Source organism: Gordionus sp. m RMFG-2023, chromosome 3, assembly GCF_954871325.1.
Source record: "Gordionus sp. m RMFG-2023 chromosome 3, tfGorSpeb1-WG-v2, whole genome shotgun sequence".
NCBI classification, from domain to species: Eukaryota; Metazoa; Nematomorpha; class Gordioida; order Chordodea; family Parachordodidae; genus Gordionus; species Gordionus sp. m RMFG-2023.
In genome coordinates, this window is record NC_088777.1 from 48,827,993 (window position 1) to 48,848,888 (window position 20,896).

At 26.2% G+C, this 20,896-nt stretch overlaps 1 protein-coding gene across 1 annotated transcript; it reads right to left on the reverse strand.

Annotated features, from left to right (window-relative positions):
* Nucleotides 1-1,707: 1,707 nt before the first annotated feature.
* Nucleotides 1,708-19,048, reverse strand: LOC135927574 (complexin-like). Its single transcript, XM_065463648.1, has 4 exons — nucleotides 18,849-19,048; nucleotides 6,468-6,634; nucleotides 2,546-2,663; nucleotides 1,708-2,249 (listed from the first exon to the last, which is right to left on the reverse strand). The coding sequence occupies exons 1-4, from the start codon at nucleotides 18,898-18,900 to the stop codon at nucleotides 2,158-2,160; spliced, it is 429 nt and encodes a 142-aa protein (XP_065319720.1). The 5' UTR covers nucleotides 18,901-19,048; the 3' UTR covers nucleotides 1,708-2,157.
* Between the last annotated feature and the right edge of the window lie 1,848 nt (nucleotides 19,049-20,896).

Consider the following 20,896-nt stretch of genomic DNA (forward strand, 5'->3'; position numbering starts at 1 on the left):
ATATCTATAAAATCAACTAAATATTTGGAGGGAGAAATATAGTAAACCCAAACGTGGCCCATAAAAAATAATATACCAGGTCCAACCCTATAGAAAATGGCTGGCGGATCACCAGATGATGTATCATTTCATTCATACAATATTGCGTCAGATATAATTATAAATTTCAAGTAGAGAATATATAGCATTCGAGCCCTACCCCGTCAAAGTCAACTCTGGTCAATTGTGATTACAAATATGTCTTATTCCTATTTTTAGTCATCCCTTAATAGTTAACCCATTCATTGAGTCATACATAATTTACGTCTGTAACCATGCGATCTACAAACAGTCTAGGAAGAATCATTTCTTATATTCTTCATACTTTACATAATAACAAAAGTGGTGTAATTCCTACCTGTAAAGTATAACCCTTATAGTTAGGTTATTGTTCTATTTTAAGCAGATTCCAGAAACGTTCAAACAGTTTTAACCGAAAACTAACGCCTCAGGGTTTTCTTCGAAGAGATAACTCAATCACGAAGAAATTGGAAAAAAGAAGTCAACTCATGCCTCAATGCTTAGAGATATTTTTTTAGCCTGAGCTGTAGATTAGGTCTAATTAACTGATTATCCAACCTTAAGCACACAAAATTCAATACTTTGTCATAGCAATCTACTATCAATTATTTTATAACTTACGATTTAAACCTTAGAATTCCTCCTTTATCACAATACCAACACCAATTTTATGATTCATGGGTGCCATGAAATGGCAATCTTTCTATGCGTTGTTGATGTTAAAAATTACCAAAAATAACAAACGAGCAAATGGGTAAACCCCAGCCCATATCTGCGTTTTAGCGAGATCTTAGGCTATATAATTTTATTATTTTTTATGAAGCGATTTTGATAATAAATGCTGAGCCTCCCCCCTCCGCTTTTAACTGCTTTGCAACCCTAGAAATCGTCAGTTGAATTTCACTGGGAGTAGAGGAATTCAGCTTATAATATTAAAATTGGTTTCAGCAAAACAAGAACAGGTTTTTATTTCATTGATGCGATTCACACTGATTAGCCCACTCATCATCGACATTGGGTTGATCTTAACAATCCTATACGTTTAATGAACCAAAATTTTATTTATATCTAAAAATGAATACTTAATACTATGTTTGTTATCTAAGTATTTTTGTTTTCCCCTACATGGCCTATAAAATGAAAACTATAAACTCAGTTTATGTAAAAAATGGTTTCAATGTTGAGTTGCTGATTTTCGAAAAGGATCATTATTCCGAAAAGCCAAACCTTAGTCCTGGGCAAATTTAACATATTTCGTTTAGATAACGAGTCGTTCTTTGCCTAAGCTAAACTCCCTTTAATTAATATTATGTTTTGTTACAAGTAATTATTATTATTTCAAGTTTGAAGATATCGATGAAAAATTATGATTTACTAACCATACACGGAGATCTGAGAAAAAAAGACCCCGACCCATACAGTTTTTGGTCAAAATCATAATACTAAAGCCAAAATCTTTTAAAATTGTAAATATTTATTTTGACTCCATATTTTTTTAGACAAATAAGGTATATTTATATACTACAGATACAGATAATAGTTTTTTATACAAATTTTATAAATATATAAATAAATTTGCAATAATAAATTATGAAATCTTTTCCTAAAAGAAAAAAAAAATTTAATTTAATAAATTAAACCTCATAATTTAAAAAGAGATTTTTGTGTGGTGACAGGAATGTGAATATAAATCCGACTGCGATTATATTTATCAATTTTATATTTTATTACAGGATCATCAATAAATAATACAATTTATTTAAAGAAGAAAAAAAAAATATTTATATTATTGGGGATGGGAATGTTGTGATATATACATATATATTGTTGTTAAAAGGCTCGTTTTAGTGGATTATTATTAAACGGCTAACTCAAGATCATAGCCAAAAGTAAATAGCTCAAGTTTTACAATATTTTTCCCACAAATAGTAGAAAGGTTTAGATATCTATTTGCCAAATTTCGAGGTTTAAGTATAATAATATTTTATGTAATATCTTGATTTTAGCCATAGTTATAAAATCGTCAAAATGGAGCGGTTTAACAACACTAATGATATATATGGATGAATTTTCTAAAAAAAAGAAAACATTTCATTATCACGTAATACTGCATTGCTCGTTGAATGCCTTGGTCGTTCTGTCTGTTAGCTGCGTTATTTGGTCCGTTATTTGTTCAATTATCGGTTTATCTTTGAAGAAAATATATATATTTGCACTAAAATATTTTCATAAAATATATATATATATAATTTTTAATAATTAAAATCTTTATGATTTTATTTAAAAAAAATAATCTACATTGAAAGTATGCATTAATAATAAAAATTAAAAAAAAATATCCCGCTTAAACTAATTACAACCAATATTTCTTTGATGCAAATATTTAGGAATTTTGGCCGGATAATAATAAAAACCTGGACAAAAAATAACGTAGGTTAACAAGAATTAATATAAAACTTTGTGAAGAATGAAAGATATTTGAAACCTTCATCTATTTGATTTTCCTTGGCTAATTCTTCCTGAGTTTTCCTTTTCCTACCCAAGCCGCTCATACCCGAAGCGGCTTCTTCATCCACGGGTATTTCCTTTTTCTTCAAGTTATACTAACGTATGGGGAATAAAATAAAATTGAAAAAAAGTTGGAAGATTGAATGATTTATACTTTTTGGAATCGAAGACAAAAATCTTCAAACCCTCAGAACTGAACGAAAACTCTTATAAAATCCCAGTGAATCAGAAAGGGAACCGTTCCAACAGACAGCGATTATTTACTCTAATTTATAAAGAAAGAGAAGTATATTAAGTATTTTTTCCGTGATTCATTTTAGAGGGATTAATTAAGTATTTTTTATTTAAAAAAAATGTTTATTAAGAGTTTAGAACCAAAACTTTAGGATTATCAAATATAAGAATAAAAATTTATAACTGTGCAGGCTGGATAAATTTAAGTATGTAAAATCAAACAAGGCATCGCAAATCTCTGATTTTTCTGTCTAATTTTAATAGGCTAGCCACGGGCTATAAAATTTAGAGATATTATTGTTGCAGTTATAAAAAAGAAGAAATAAATTTAATATAATATACTAAATGTCAGCCATTTTTATGACATGAACAATTAATTTTCCTTAAGGGAAGAAGGGAGAAGGGGAGATCACGTGATGCCATCTGGTGAAGAACAAAGAATGAATGAGATTGTGAAGATTTCAGTTATAGGTTATGTGTTTACCTATTAATAGTACTGTTTATATTACCGTTTATGATACTGTTTAGATTATGTTTTTTATGAATAAATGGGTAGTTTGGACGTGTAAAATTATTTTTTTGAATTTCAATGCTAATATTTTGATTTTGATTGAATTAATACTATTTTAAAATAAATCACAATATTCTTACTTCTTGGTATTTTAAGAGCCGACTTTAACTAAAATACTAAATTTATAAATAATATGGTAAATTAATATAAAAATTAATAAAATTATTTATAATAAGATCCAATTACAAACACAGATATCAAACACAATTTACTCTACACATGTTGAAATATCCGGTCAAATCACAGTGTTAAATGTAAAAACCCTAAGTAAAGGATTTAAAAATTGAGAGAATATGAATCTTTATGGATTTCATATTTCATTACGAAGTAATATAAATATTACAATAATTCCATAGCGGTAAGAGGGTATTAAAATTTAATTGTTGTTGTATAAATTAGCCATAGAGGTGAGAAATAATAGTAAATTGGGGGAAAAAATAATATAGATATTAAAAATATGATGGCCAGATCAAAATATTTCACAATTAGATGATAGAGATTGATATTAAAGATAATAACACAGGGTATAGATTTCGTTGTAAGAGTGCCAAATAAAACTAGTTTTAAAAAAATGTATCAAACATATTTAATATCAATGTCTATAATCTTTAAAATAAATTTGAATTAAAGATGCTTCTATAATAGTTTTTGAGCTAAATGAGTTTGTGTGAAAGTTGATTTTCTGGCCCAGTCCAAACATGGTATGTTCCAACTGACCATAGGATATGAAGATTATATTAAAAATTACAATAAATAATTAATGTTAACTTCTCATTTTCTCATCAGACTCATATTTAATAATAATATTTTTTAAATTATTAGTAACTTTATTATTGGATGTTAAACATGCTTAATTAACCTTATTATCTAATATATTTATAAATTTTTATTAAATGCTAAATACTTATTTCAATCTACGAATTTTAAGAGAAATTGGTTCAATTGATAAAAAGTTAAAGGGAGGTGGCCTGGCTAGGCAAACCTTGGTAATTTATGCCACTTATTCCCTAAATAATTTCGTATTCTAACTATTACTGTTATAATTTTAGACTGACCCTAGCCAGATCAAAAACGCTACCTAATATAAATGATTTTTTTGAAATAAATAACAAGACTATTGAAAATCTTCTAGACGCATAATTTTTAAAATCTAAAAATACTCAAATTATTATTTTTGATAGTTTTTCCTATATAAAAATTATGTTAAATTATGCTAGGTTGAATCATTAGTCAAAGCTTAAACATTCTGATCGTCGCTCTAGGTTTGGGGATGACAGTATGGAAATGTTATTATTATTGAAATGCAATAAATGTGGAAATAGAGATACGTTAGAAATATTTTTAAAAAAATTCTAAAGTAGTGTAAAAAATAGTAGCTAATAGCACGCTACTTTTTTGAAAAAATAGCGATAGCGATAACGCTCTACTTTTAAAAATAGCGTTTAGCAACACTGACAGGAGTAGGCTATTCGTAAGCTAGCTGACCGGGAAATCTTTTAAAAAAAATGGGCCGGACTGTGGAAAAAATCTAACGGACCGAGATGCTCTCGCGAAAATTCATAATGGGTGTGCCGGGCATTGTAGATCTAACGGGAGCTAATTATTAACCAATATTGTTCCAGAAACGATATTTAAATATTAATGTCTCTTTTTTTTAAAAACCTTTAATCGCCGCCGAATTTATTTTCTCTAGGCCGCCCAAAAGGTCGTAGCACCGTTCCTGTTGTACCAGATAGTGTTGTTAAATGGCTCAATTTGAGCCTATTTTAAAAAAACGGTAAACTCAATATTTTATTTAGAAAAATATTATGCAAGCCCTAAAGATTTCGCTCATACGTAGGATTGAACGTCTATTGGCGAAATCTCGACGCTTAGGCAATATTTTCCTGGCTATTAAAGTTTAGTGCCGGAGACTCTGATTGGTCAAGATTAGAAAGTGTTTATTATTATAGGTCATTATTCTCTTCTCTATGAGATTAATATTTATTTTAAAAAAACGAAACGCGTATTTTATCAGTTTTCCTAAGATTGAAAGAAGGGGAAAAATTAAATTTAAATAGGATCTATTATATATATATATATAAATTTGTTCGTAAAATTATGTAAATTTTTTTTATATAAAATAATTTTTTTTTTTTCGTGATATAATCTTAGCAAAGCGAAATCAAGGCAAGTATTAAAAAAAAAATCGATCTGTATAATTCAGTAAAACCTGTCTAATTGGGGCACCGTTAATACTTTTGCTCAACTTAGACAGATGCCCAATTTTATCAAGACTAATAGTAGTTGATTGGTAATTTTATTGGGACTCAAAATTTTGCTTAAATTAGGAAATTGTCCCTTATTATCAAGAATACAAAATAGACAAGTTTTATTGTATATTAAAAATCTGATATTTTTTTTTAAAAAAGAAAGAATTGAAATGAAGGTTAATTAATAGCGAGATTAGTTTAAGCAGTTTTGTTGCCCAAATTCTTAAGTCAAGCAAATACATAAAAAATCGTTTTTCTCTCTCAATTCACTCTAATCACTCATACTAAATCATGAATGCCATGAGCGAGCTTTGGAATTTTCCGGAGACCTCAACTAGTTCTATAATATTTTACCTGTCGATTCTAAGTTCAAATATCCGGAACTATAATAAATTGATAATAAATTTTTTGTTTATTTTCTTAATATCATAAATGGGGGATTTTTTTTAAATCCTTTTTTAAAAAAAAAATCAACCCCATCCCTCCGTAAATAATTGAAAAGGAGGGAAATGATTACGTGGAAAGCATTGATCGATTGATAGAGCGGAGGGATATCTAACTTGTTAAGCGGCTCGATTTAAAAATGGATAACCCTTCGCCAAATAATATTACGCAAGCCTGAAGATTTTGCTCATAGATGACAGAAATGTTTAGACAATTAGCTAAACTAATGGGTCAGCCATTTTTGAAAATCGAGCCGTTTAGCAAAACTTTCACGGAAACAAAAATTTAAAAAAATTATTTTCGTCTGTATGGAATGGATGTCAGTTCCCACATAAATTTTTTTTTTATCTCCACTTATAAAAATAAGAATTTTTTTTTCATAATAAACTTTGTCATACCTTGGTTCGTATGCCAGATCTCATATTTTCTCTTTCGGCTTCCATCTTCTTGTGTTTTTCTTTCCTTTTTTCTTCTGCTTCCTTTCTCGCTTCTTCGATCTCGGCGGCTCTTTTCATTTCTTCCTCGCTAGGTTCCTTATCGGCCGTCGTCAATTTGCCGAGCTCCCCTTTTTAATATTTTTTTTAAGCTAGGATATAATTCAAATAAAAGCTAAACGTTAGCAAGCTAAAAATTTCAAAAATATGGGTATTTATTAGCATTTGCACATTAAAAAATTATTTATCGTCTGCGTACCCTCGTTTGTATATAATATATTTAAAATTTTACCCTGTCCTATTAGTTTATAATAAATAATATAATTTATAGTTTTTTAATCTAGAACATTCTGGTATAGCCTTATCCTAAAACTGTCCTTCGATCTATATATTCGATTTAAATGACAGTAATTATTTAAATTTTATTGTTACACTTTAAAATTATGAAAAAAATATATATATTTGATATGAAAATAGATAAATATAATAATTTTTTTTTAAAAAAAAGAGATAAAATTGGCACACAGAAAATATTATCTAATTTGAATTCACTTTATCGACAATAAATTATGTAATTAAAAGAAAAATAATTTAAAGATGATAATTTGAAATAATTTATCAAAATGAAAGTTTACAAAAAAAAATTTGTATTTTCCCCTTTCCCTTATTTTAATAAAAATAGGATTAAATTATAAGTTTTAAATAAAATCTTTAATTAGGTATGCTCCAAAAGTTATGCTAAATATTAAGAAGGAAAAAAATAGGAGCAGTGAGCACAAATTTAGCGTTTCATCCGCAGCGTTGCAAGCGCGGCGGCGTTAGCCACCATTTTAAAAACTAGGTTTACATTAATTTTTTTATTCTTCGCTTTGTAATATTATATAAATAATAACTTACTTATATTCTAAAAAGGAATATTTAGAAATTAAAGAAATAAGAAAGCAGACGATATTATAATTTTCAAAATCCTTTTTTTTTTAGATCTTATTTAAAATTATGAATCGACAATATTAATAAAAAGGCAACCTTAATTTAAACAAGGGATCCGTTAGGTTTTTTTAATTAAAAAATTACGGCAAAACTTAAACGCTCAATTTGTGTGCACTATAATGTTGTACGACCCAATTCGGATCGATTTTTAATTACGGTCTGATTAATTGTTTGGCCAAAATAATATTATGTAAGCCCTCGAAAATTTGGCAAATATAGGTCCAAACATTTCTGCTATCTATAAGCAAAATCATAAGTATCACTAAATAGGAACTGGAAGCTAAATAATGACTAAGAAAATATTCTGATTTTTAATTAAGTTTAGTTAGTATACAGTAATGTACACAAGGAAATTAAAATGATGTGGTTTGATTATATTGCAAGTTATTCATATAAGTGTGGATTTGGTTATTAATTGTTATATGCAAATTCAATACTAAACATTTCTTTCTTGCGTATAGTTTATGTATAATTTTTGTTTAAAATTAAATCTCCTTAAATTTATGACTATTTTATTTGCACATAAATAGTAAAGTAGTATACATAAGGAGAAAATTAAAATGGTGTTGTTTTGAAATGAAAATAGGAAACATGAGAAATGAATGAATGATACATTTTCAAATATTTTTTTAAATATTATATATGATAATACTCGAGTTTTAAAATATCCGGCCCCACCCGGTTTAATAATTTTTGACCCGCCCGGTTTTATAGAAAAAAGATTTAGGCCTGACCCTGGTTTATTTTGAAAAAAATTTATACAGACTGACCCATTTGCCCGGCCTCACCGGGTTTAGGTCCGAACCTGCGATCGCTGAAAAATATCGTATAAATTTATTATTTTTTTTTTATCAAATAAAATGGAATTTAAAATTCCTAATTCTCTAAAGATTTATTAATAAATATTATTTTTTTTCCAAATTCAGATTTTAGAGGACATAACAAAAAAATGACCAAAAAGCTATTGAAAAAAATTATTTTAAAGCTCTTTATGTTAAACTTTTTTTTGAATATTAATTTGAATATTTATTAATAAATTTAAAATCTAAAAAATCTTCGAACATTGGCTATATATTAGTTTCTTTTGTTCAATTGTCTTAAATATTGTTTACAAAATACCATAAAGGCACAATCTTCGTAAGGAGAAAATATTATTAAAAAAGTAAACGATAACACAGCATCGAATTATTATATTCTATAAAAAAAGAAATTTTGGATATTTAAATATCGATTTAGGAAAATGATATTTTGCCATAAATCTTTTTGTTATATAATTTAATTCCATTTTCTTATTATTTTAAGTTATATATATATATTCTTATCTTATTATTTGTCATAAATCTGGTGTCATTTATTGATTTAATGATTAGAAGGGTTTGAAGGGGGTGGGGAAGGGGGATTTTAAGCCCTCTTTAAAAAATAAAATTTTTTATAAGAGACAAAAGAAAATATTCTTAATAATATTATACTATATAATATTATTATTATATATTAAAAATGAGATTAGGTATATAAGCAGCAGGAATTTCTATCTTAAAGAAAGAAAGAAAAAATTAGGTTAAGATCAAGTGATCATAAGAAAGAAAGAAAGAAAGAAAGAAAGAAAGAAAGAAAGAAAGAAAGAAAGAAAGAAAGAAAGAAAGAAAGAAAGAAAGAAAGAAAGAAAGAAAGAAAGAAAAAGAAATATTAAAGAAATAGAGTTCTTCTAATTATTTTCAAATGTAGAAAGTCTTACAATCTAAAATTTAAAAATATATATAACTTTTATATTTTATTAATCTAATGTATACTTCATCTATGAAAACTTATTATAATGTTACCATTTAACAAGAATGTCAGAGTTTTAGAATATTCACCGAAAATCCCATAATTATATCGTTGTATTTTAACAACTTAACATTGACGTAACATGATAAAGATAAATGCATTAATTATTATTGAAAAAAAAAATCATTAATCATTGTAAATGATTACAATTACTAATTGTTTATGTTTTCTAAGAAAAATTAAATTGATTAGTATTAGGGATGTCAGAAAACGAATAAATAAAGCATGGATCAATAACTATAATGGATAAAGATTTTATTTTAAGTTGATTAATATAGATTAATGCTTAGGGCTACATAAGGATGCTAAATTATTTTGATTAATATAAAATTTTTTTAGCCCTTTTTATTTGACATGAAATTAAATCATAGCAAATTTATCCCCGAATTTTTGTATGAAATAGACAGGGCAATAATAAATAGTACAAGGGGTTTACTTGAGTTTGTTATGATATTTTCAAACCATTATATAATTATCTCTTTTTTTATATCGATTTTGAATGGTTACTATAACTTTATAGTATAATATTTATTAGTCAGCTTTTAAAAGGTAAAATATAAATATATTTATTGGTTTATCTGGTTAATATAGCATGTTATCTATCGTAAATGTCGTAATAAGGCTATTCACATATTGCCTGTTTTAATAGTTTAAATATTTCAGTCAATCCCCTATAATTTTAGTGGATAAAAATAACTCAAAGGTTCAAAAACCAATTTGTTCGAAATTTATAGGATGGGTATTTAATACATACTGGAATATCTTATCGGCAGAATTAGAATCTTCAAATTTTAAAAACATGTTCAGCTAATTACTTTTTAATTCCAAACTTTAAATAATTTATTTCACTCGTTTTTTTTTTAAATTTTTTGTTAAAAATAATTTGATTTTTCCTGGATATGGATTTGCAATATGAAATACTTGCCCTATGCGCATATTACCTGATTACGCATGTAGCGGTAACATATAAGTTCTCGGGAAATTTTGAGACTAAATGGAATAATTCCTTTTTATCCATAAGGGCCCTAGCCCGGCTCAAAGTCTTTACTTATTTTTAGACCATTTTTAACCACCATGACATGTCAGATTTGCCAAGTTATATTAAATAAAATGATTATATTTTATGAAAACCCAATTTTTAATATATCTTAACCCTAATGCCATATCTCTAAAATCTTTAATTAACCATAACTCATATCTCTCTGACTCGTAATCCTTCCTACGTGTATAACTTTATATTTCATCCAATTAAAAAATTTCTTTCAGTTGGGTTATTATCTTAAAGTTGTTATTTGCAAAAAATGTCTATCGATATTTCGATTTGGTTTTAACGGTAGCTTTCTATTTTTTTTTTGCTGTCATCAATTTTTTATCATATGATTTTAAAGATTAAAAAATTTTCTTCGGAACACACTCAAATTATTTAGTTTCCAAAAAAAGACATTTTTATTTGAATATTTTTTTCCAACTTTTAAATTATTTTTTGAGCGCGTTTTTGAAAATTTAAAAATCTGATTTTACCGAAAATGGATGCCGTCATATTTGGAATAGTGTTGTTAAACGGCTCGTTTTGAGCCGATTTTTAAAAACGGCTAACTCAATATTTCATCCAGAAAAATATTACGAAAACCTGAAGATTTTGCTAATAGAAGGAACAAAGGTCTAGACATATATTATCGAAATCTCCAGGCTTAGGCAATATTTTTCTGGTTAAAATATTGAGATAGCCGTTTTAAAAAATCGGCTCAACACGAGCCATTTAACAACACTAATTTGGAATACCTACCCTATGAATATCACATAATTTTTTCATTTTATTAACATAGGGGGATTTCTAAATTCTGAATTCTATCGGTGTCACTTTTTAAGGGAGCTTGATCCCTATTATTAACCCGTTGCGTAAATCTAATTAAAATATAAATGTTCCATCTACAAACCATTAACTTGTCCCTTTAATTTTTTATAAATGTCATATTAATTCAAGTTTTATAAATTCTAAAAAATTGCAAACTAACAAAATTAGGGTAGTTATATTAATATTTAATATAATAGGTTAAAACAATTTTTTTTATACATTTGCATGCTTTATTAAATGCAATAGAGATAATTTTTTATAATAAAATAAAAAAAATGAAATATTAGCCTTATTAAAGCTATTTTTGAGTGAAATAAAACAGTTTTAAAACATGCCATCGCACTGTTCCTTTACTTAAGCCATGGTGGGAGAATGAAATAACTTAAAATGTGATAATTACTCATTAATTATTTTGTTTTAAATTATTGTATCACAAAAAATGTTCAAATAAATTATAATTATAGCTATAATTTCTTTTTCATTTTTTGTTTATCTCATTTGAAGTTTTAAATTTTGAATTATACCATTACACCAGTTTTGTGTTATAAATATAGGGGAAAAAAAATATAATTGTTGTGTTGCTATAACAGAATATTAAAATATAATAAGTTTATACGAAAATAAAGTAGAGAAAAACTAAGGAGGATATACAAAAAAATATATATATTATTTCTTGACTCGAAAATGTATGTTTGATCGAAAGTTAATGGAAAGGGAAATATTAAAGAAGGAAGGAAGGAAGGAAGGAAGGAAGGAAGGAAGGAAGGAAGGAAGGAAGGAAGGAAGGAAGGAAGGAAGGAAGGAAGGATTGAATGAATGAATGAAGGAAATGATCAGGTTGCACAGGATTGGAATGGACAAAATAAAAGTGAATAGAAAATAATATAATAAATAACTTTAACTATTATAATATTTCACGCCTTCGAATTTTGTAAACGTTAACGTTCAATTTATTATATTGTAAAAAATAAAAAAATTTACGATGTATTTTTTTAAAAAAAAAAATTAATTTGCGGAAAGCTTTTATCTTAATTGCCATTGAATTAGTAGTTATTTATTATATAATATTATTTAATTATATATATATTTTATTAGCAATAATATGTATAGTTATTTTATTTTTTTAAGAAAATTTGTAACTTCAAATTACAAATGTTATGTGACTTTTCCCAGACAGTGGAAAAGCTCAATGACATCACATTTACCCTACCCTCGCACTCATGGGATTTCACATGCATTGATTTATAGGGCGAAATTCAATAGAACAACCATGGCCATTTCTCGAGTTTATGATGACGAGATCCTCTCACTCATAAAAATCTTGAGGATACAAAGATTCAGACGATTCCCAATGAAGGATATTATATCAGATTTTTTAAAAAAAAGATATACTTATTGTAGAGAAGAAAAAAATGGAAATTTTTTGAAAGGGTTATCTAAAACCCCCTATTTTCAAATCAGGGTGATTCCGTAAGGCATAGTAGGCAAAATTTTTCTAATTTTTGGATTTGAATTTTTCCCCATAAATTTTATTAGAGAGTTCTAACTTCCGCTCATTGCAAGCCTTTAGCCGGGCCAATGACATTATAATAAATACCCAAACTGACGATTTATTCATTTAAATGGGTATCAATATAAATCAGTAGTGGCACCCCATTTTAGTTATCGTCTATACCTTTCCTTTCCTTTCCTAGAGAAGAGAAGAGAAGTCTTTTCTTTTTTTTACATTTAAAATAGCTTATTTATTAATTTATATTTTCATTTAAAGTTTGAAAGTTTAGTAATTTAATTTTTTTATGTTTTAGACATAAGAAGCCTAAATTGATATTTTACAATACATGATTTTGTATTTTGATCCTATATTTTCCCAATAAGGTCTCTAACACTTTATTAACTATTCATATCGCGGCTTTATTTTGCAAAAAAAAAGTATGCTTCTAACTCGCATATATTTAAATTTAAAATATGTAATTTATTTGACATAAGAAGCCTAAATTGATATTTTACAATACATGATTTTGTATTTTGATCCTATATTTTCCCAATAAGGTCTCTAACACTTTATTAACTATTCATATCGCGGCTTTATTTTGCAAAAATAAAGTATGTTTCTAACTCACATATATTTAAATTTAAAATATGTAATTTATTTCAAAAACTTAACATTTGTATTTATTCTTTGATAAATGAATTACAGAAATAATAGAGAACAAATATGCACAACTCTTATACAAGCGTCAATGTGTTATTTTTTCAACTTAAATATTTTTTTTTGAGCGCGTTTTTATAAATGTAAAAATCTCCTTTTACCTGGAATGTATTTCGGTATGTTTAAAATACTTATCTTATGAATTGTATATAATTATACCGTTAATTTTTGAGTCATTTATAATGAAAAATGTATAGAAAAACGAATATAAATTATATAAAGTTCGAAAGTTCAGAGCAAAATTATCTGAATTTCGTAGGGTAAGTATTCTAAACATTAAGAAATACATTTCCGGTTAAATAGTATTTTTAAATTTAAGAAAAACGCGCTAAAGAAATTATTTAAAGTTGTAAAAAATAACGAATTGTCGGAAAAAAAAACACATTGATCTGTTGTAGCTGTTGAAAAAAAGAAGAAATAAATTTAATATAATACATAAAATGTCAGTTATTTTTCTGACAGGGGAATTAAGTTTTCCTTGGTGGAGAAGATGAAAGGAATTATCACATGGGTTGTTGTTAAGAAAAAGTCCTTTGTTGGAGATTTGGAGTGAAGATATTGGATTAATGTAAGAAGATGTCAGTTGGGAAAAACAAAGAATGGACCTTTGGGAATGAAGATGGATAATTATGATTTATAATCTGTATATTTTTTTAATGAATAGATATGTAATTTTCTGATAAATATAATTATGAATAAATATGGATCTTCGTTTTATTATGGATTTTCGTTACCTAACATATATACAGTGTTGACCAGATTTGATGTAAAACATTTCCATATATTTTTTAAAATTTATTTGAAAATAAAATTATTTTGAACTTGCAAAAAAAATTGTTAAAATAACATATTTTATATAATTCTTATCAATTATTTTATTACAAGTTAAAATAATTTTATTTACAAACGAATTTAAAAAAAATATGAAAATGTTTCGAATTAAATCTGCACAACACTCACTCTACATGATATCTTTGAATTTAATCTGTTTAACCTTGCTTTTTAATCATGTGCATCAATGGACTAAAAATGGTTAATAGAATGATATTTTAATATTTATATTTATTTATTAAATTATAATAAACTATATACACATATATAGTATATAAAAGGAACACACATTTATAAGGTCCAAAAAATATTTTTTTAAAAAAGTATATTATTTAGAAAAGTGGCAACACGTTTTGTATTCACTATGGCTATCAACGGCTTTGATTTCATGGTACAAACGCTGTACCACCACGATATAAATGGGTTAACCAATAAGATTTAGCTAATTGATGTCTGATGTCTAGATCTTTCTGCCATCTCACCTATGAGCAAAATCTTCAGGTATGCGTAATATTATTTTAGATAAAATATTGAGTTAGCCGTTTTTACCGTTTAACAACACTAATATGTTATGAACAAAGAAGCGTGCCTTAAAAAAAACAATATTATATTTTTAATTTGGCATTGACCAATTTGTGTCGCAAATAAAGTATTTAGCATAAGAAAAAATATATAAAGTAAAGTCTAATTTATGGTATAAGCATGTTGATAGTCAGGAGTAGTTTGCAATGATCCTTGCTAAACCCTATCACGGCTCTAATAATTTACACCTTTTTTAATTTAATCATTATACGAAATACAAATGTCGTGATATTATTAGCATCGTTTGCTTATTATAAAAAATTATACCTTTAAAATCATATAAAAACATTAAATTCCGAAAATCTTGATGGTGTGAAGTATGAGCAAAATAACAAAATTATTAATTTATTCTTTCAAATAATTTCCTACAGTTTTTTTATATACACAGAAGATCAAAAAAAAAACTAATATGATTAATAATAAAATAATTTTGAAATCAATAAAGGGTATAAAATGAAAACGATATTAATGAAATGAATCACATTTGTATACAAGCTTTAAGGGAAATTATATAATCTTTAGATTTTATCACGAATCTCTTACTTTAATTTATTTATTATTTTGTCATTTTAAAATTAGATATTTTTTTTATTATTATCAGTTTTTATTAATGTAATAAAATGTCAAAAATTCTATAAGAGTCAAGCAAGCGGAATTTATCTTGTTATATTATTTGATTTTTTATTTCGAACGAAAGAGATAGAAAGAAAGAAAGAAAGAAAGAAAGAAAGAAAGAAAGAAAGAAAGAAAGAAAGAAAGAAAGAAAGAAAGAAAGAAACATTGAAAATTTAACATTCTCGGTCCTAGTTTGACCCAATTCTTTTTTTTAGGTTCGAATTATTTTAGGTCCTAGCTTGGAGAACTGATTTGGGTTCAGAATTTTTGGGTTTTTGGGGGAACCCAAAATACCCCAGGTTTTCGGCTCCTTATATGGTCCATATTCGAATTCTAATAAAATAATTTCAATGTTTTGAAACCCCAACCATGTTTAAAACCAACCATGTTTAAAACCAACCAGGTTTGAATCCCAAAAATATATTTAGAACTAAATTACCCCGATCAGCATTTTATTTTAGGCTGTGTTCGAAACATCAAAATATTAAATTCACAAACTTTCGAAACTTTAAATGAAAATAAAGAAGCTATTTTAAAATTATAAAAACATGTCCAAAATATAATTTTAAAATTTTTTTAGCACGTACGATTTCCTTAGAATTTTAAAATTTGTAAAAGTTTTGTAACTTTTCGAATTTTTTTTAAAATAATTTTGGACACTTCCTTAAAAAAAGAATTGTTAATCAAAGGTCTCCAATAGTGTTTCTTAAAAAGCACTATTTGGGTCGATTTTTTAAAAAAAGGGGTGATTCAGAGTTAAATGTCTATTCCATATTAAATAATCTCAGCTAAGATAATATAATGTAATCCACCTAGAGATTTGGCAAATGTAGGTCCGAACCTTTCTACCATCAATGAGCAAAATCTCCAGATTTAAGTTTATATGATTTTGGCTAAAATTTGTCCCGTTATGACGGAAACATTTTTAACAATTTTTTAAAAAAAAATTAAAACTTTTTTAAACATATTTAAGAAATAATAAAATAATTTCCCTTGATATCATTTATAATATATTTTTTTTTAAATAAAAAAATACCAAATTTTGCCTTAGATTTAGAGCTTTTATTAGATAATATAAAATTCAATTATAAATTTGTAGCGTGTAATCTAACAAAATATGATTCTTACGCATGAATAATATTATATTATTTAACAAAAATGATATAACAATTTTTATAGCCTAATTCTACACTTTTTATTGCTATACTCTAATTTTTATTATAAGCTCGAAACTTTTATTACATGCACACTTTTATCGCTAAAACCTCTCTTTTATATTTCCTCTATTGAAGTCTTTATCCATGAACTCCTACGCAGAAAAAAGATCGATTTGTTGTTTTGTTTTGGAAATGATTTATTGGATACGATGATTCAACCAGTTTTATGGGATAAGGGATTTAAAGACGGCATCGATGCCTTAGGCGGTGTTCTGGGTTGACTTCGTTTTGATATTTAATGCTTGTTTGGCCTAGGCTAAACAGCTTTTATACAGTGTATTTGGTGACACTGTTATTTTTCCTCTTTTTTTTTAAACTTATTTAGACTGTTTAGTCGAAGCTAAATAGCCGGTTATTTAGTAAAAAGCCTAACAGGGACACGACCTTAGAAATTATAATTTATTACATTAGTCAAGAATTGCATAGAAAAGAAGAATTCATATGCCAATTTTTTTTTCTATTATTAAGAAGGAAATGATTACAGGTATTTCCTTCGACTTTGAGCAATGCAATTCTTTTTAGAATAAATAATAATATGTGAAAAGAAAGATAAGGTGTTTAGAAATCTTCAAATAACTTTGAAAGAATCTTGCTTGAGCTTTCTCAAAAACAAAATCGTCACTCTTTGATAAAGAGGTACGTTTCAAGCAATTTATAAAACCTTGAGAAGAATATTGAGAAAGTGTTTTAAATCTAATATGTCCATTTAAAAAAAAAAATTTCCTAGAGGAGTGTTATTTTAAATTTTCCTAGAGGAGTGTTATTTTATAAAAGAAACTATTTCCAAAAAAAAGATGGATTCACGAATAATTAATTATTATGTTAGTTGCATACTAAATAGAACACGTGTCAAAAACGGAAATGAAATTACGTCCAAAGGTGACATATTTTTAGTAATCAATAATGTATTAAGATATAACTAATACACTAACTAAATTATGGTAAAATTAAATGACCACAAAAAAATGTCCTTAACTTAGTCTTTAATTTCAAGTCCTAAGGCTGTTTTCCTAGGTCAGTTTAATTTGGATACTTAATTGCTTTTATTATAGGCTAAAAAGTTTTTAAACCAGGACACACTATTTTGGTTTGTTTTAAATATTAGGTGTAGCATTGTTATTATTTAGTATTTTATTCTCGTTTTTTTTGTTTTTTTTGGTAATGTCTTTTTTTTTTATCTTTTGATTTTTTAGTTTTTTTGGCTATTTAATAATAAGCCGACCTAGGACATGACCTAAAAGATTTATAATGATTGGTTAAAAAAACGTATAATATACAACAATATCAGCAAAGAATGGTGTATGGTCCAAATTTATGACATATTAATATATACTATAAATTGATGATTAATTATAACAGTTTATATAAATAGGAATAAGCCTGTAGACGCCATTTTGGGGTCTATGATTAAATGATATTTAAGCATTTTTTCATGATAAGCATTTAGAAATTTAACAAATAATACAATATATAAAGATAAATATCATTTAGACCGCGTTGCGGACCACAAAATGGCATCTCCCAGCTGATTGCAATATTATGAACGTATTTAATAAATGAATCGCCAAATCTAGTGCTAAAGCTTTTCCGGAATAACTGCTTATACCGAATTCTCGCATGGGGATTAGAAGACTCATAATTTTAAATGATTGAAGGTTGCGATTTTTAAAAGGCAAATATTCCATCATGTGTAAAGTGCCTCTCTTACAAATTTCAAACAATTTTAGAATTTTTAAGCAAATCTTAATTTGTAAGTTATATATACGTATATATCCGATTTATCGTTAGAAGAGAGAAAAAAAATTACGATAAGTCGTTGTCTTAAAAAAAAAATACTTACGACATTTTATAAATCATTGGGCTTAAATTTATAGAGGAAAAAAAGTATATTTTTTAAATCCAAACATTTCTCCCATTTCTATTGATTCTCAGTTCCCCTTGCTATTTCTTATTGCTACTAAGATAAAATATTATTTCGAATCGGCTTTGAATGTTTAAAAAAAATTGAGTAACCCCCACCATTTTCAAAAAAGAAAATAAAAATTGAGAAGAGAAGAGAAGAGAAGAGAAGAGAAGAGAAGAGAAGAGAAGAGAAGAGAAGAGAAGAGAAGAGAAGAGAAGAGAAGAGAAGAGAAGAGAAGAGAATTAAAAGAAATTAAAAAAAAGAGAGAGAAAAGAAGAGAAGGGAAGAGAATTATATTTAATTTATTTATTTTTACCTTTAACACCTCCCAATTTACTAGAAAGTACTTGTTTAGCAACAAAATCCATAATTTTTTAAAACAAAATTAAAATAATTTTTTCTTCGTAAAAAAAAAATGTTATAAAAATGACAAAAGATCGAATTTTCTTTCCTTTTTTTTTGTTTGTTTGTCGCGAAATAAAAAAAATGTTAATACTCGAATTTCGAAAATTATATCCGAAAATAAAGGAAGAAAATAGTCAAGAAAAATCAAAAACGCTTAATTTTAATTTATTTTTTTTATATAATATAATATTATTAATATGACTTTTATTATATAAATCAATAAAGTGGAAAATATTTTTTTTTGGTTTTTTTATCCCCTTTTTTGTCTTATTTATTTTTTAATTAAATAATCATTAAAAAGATTTTTTTAAAAATAATTATAATAAAATGCCATCTACATTATATAATATATATCCCTTTAAAAACTCTCAAGTGATTGGTAAAAACTTCTATACTATTATGTGATCATCTTAATTTGCTATTGGGCGTTAATAATTTTTTTTTCTTTAGTTAGGTAGAACTTGTAAGCATCTTTGGTTTTAAGCGAGTATTATAGTATTTATCTGGTTAATATTTATTTCACATTATTTATTTATTATTATTAATAATATGAAATTATATTTAAAATGCATAATATAGATTGTTAATAAAATAAAAAATCGATAATCTTATTAATGTTATAAAATTATTTTGCATTTCGAAATGAATGGAATTAGGAAATTGATATGCAAAAATGATAAGATGATATTACATCATTTAAGTAGAAGGAAGGTCAAGTTGTTCGGCCTTTACATAAATTTTTCGACATAATAATTTTGCAATCAAAATATGAATAATCTTTGATGAATTTTATTTTGTCGATAAAAGGTTTTATTTTGTAGTTATAATAAAATAACATAAATTATTGTGTAAATAAAAAACTTTTCAGTTATTTTTTTTAAATTTCTTTTCCATCCTTTAGGGGGAGACCGGGGTAAAGCGATTGACCGGGGTAACAAGGTTAACGGGAATAAACTTTTTAACTCTTGAGCTAATCTAGAAAAATAACTCCCCAGAAAAAAAATTCCCGTTTTTTAAGATATTAAAAATTACAAAATTAATAAAAAAAAGGAGAAAAAATTCCCTGTAAATATATTCAAGGATTAAATATCAAATAAAATATTTTAAAATTTAAAAAAAAATAATTCAGGGGAATAATTTTTTAAGAATTATTATTGAGGATTTTTTTTTCCGGGGAATTATTTTTCGCTTACCCTCTTGATCATAAAAAACTTAAAATTTGATGTTGAAGATATATTTATATATAATAATTTTTTTTTACCTATGTTCGTCTTTTGAAAGACTTTCCCGGTTTGACATATTTTGTCCAAAAAAATCGTTTTTCTTTTACCCAAAAATTATAAAAATCACTCTCTAGTTATTTTTGTGCTTTTAGCAAGATATAATAAGGATCAGAATTTAAAAATTTGTATATATGATGTTCCATAAAGCTATAAGGAAGGAAGGAAGGAAGGAAGGAAGGAAGGAAGGAAGGAAGGAAGGAAGGAAGGAGGGTATTAAAATAAAATTTATCGGAAATTTATAGCTTTACTAGAGGTCACGCAATAACGATTTATATAATAATTATCACCTTGGGGTAAAGATGCTATGGATAAACGGTATGTCCCGTCTGATTAAAACTGTAAAAAATATCATTTTTGTATATTAACGTCAACACCATATAAAAAGATACTTTTGTGCAAAAAGGAACATTAATAAATTGTTTGTGTGTTATTTGTAATAAAATTTTATGACTAGGTGCAAAGAGGAAGAATAATTTAAATGCAAGATGTGCCTAAAATGGGCACATTCAGAATGTGCTATTTTTAATATATTTTTTAAATTCCGGTATTGTATTGATTAGTTTATATTATTAAAAGTGGATGGCTGTCAAAATTGTAATATTTTGTTCAATTAAACAATATAGTTACTTTCAATTTTATTTTGACCATTTTACCTCAATGCTTACCTACTTTACCC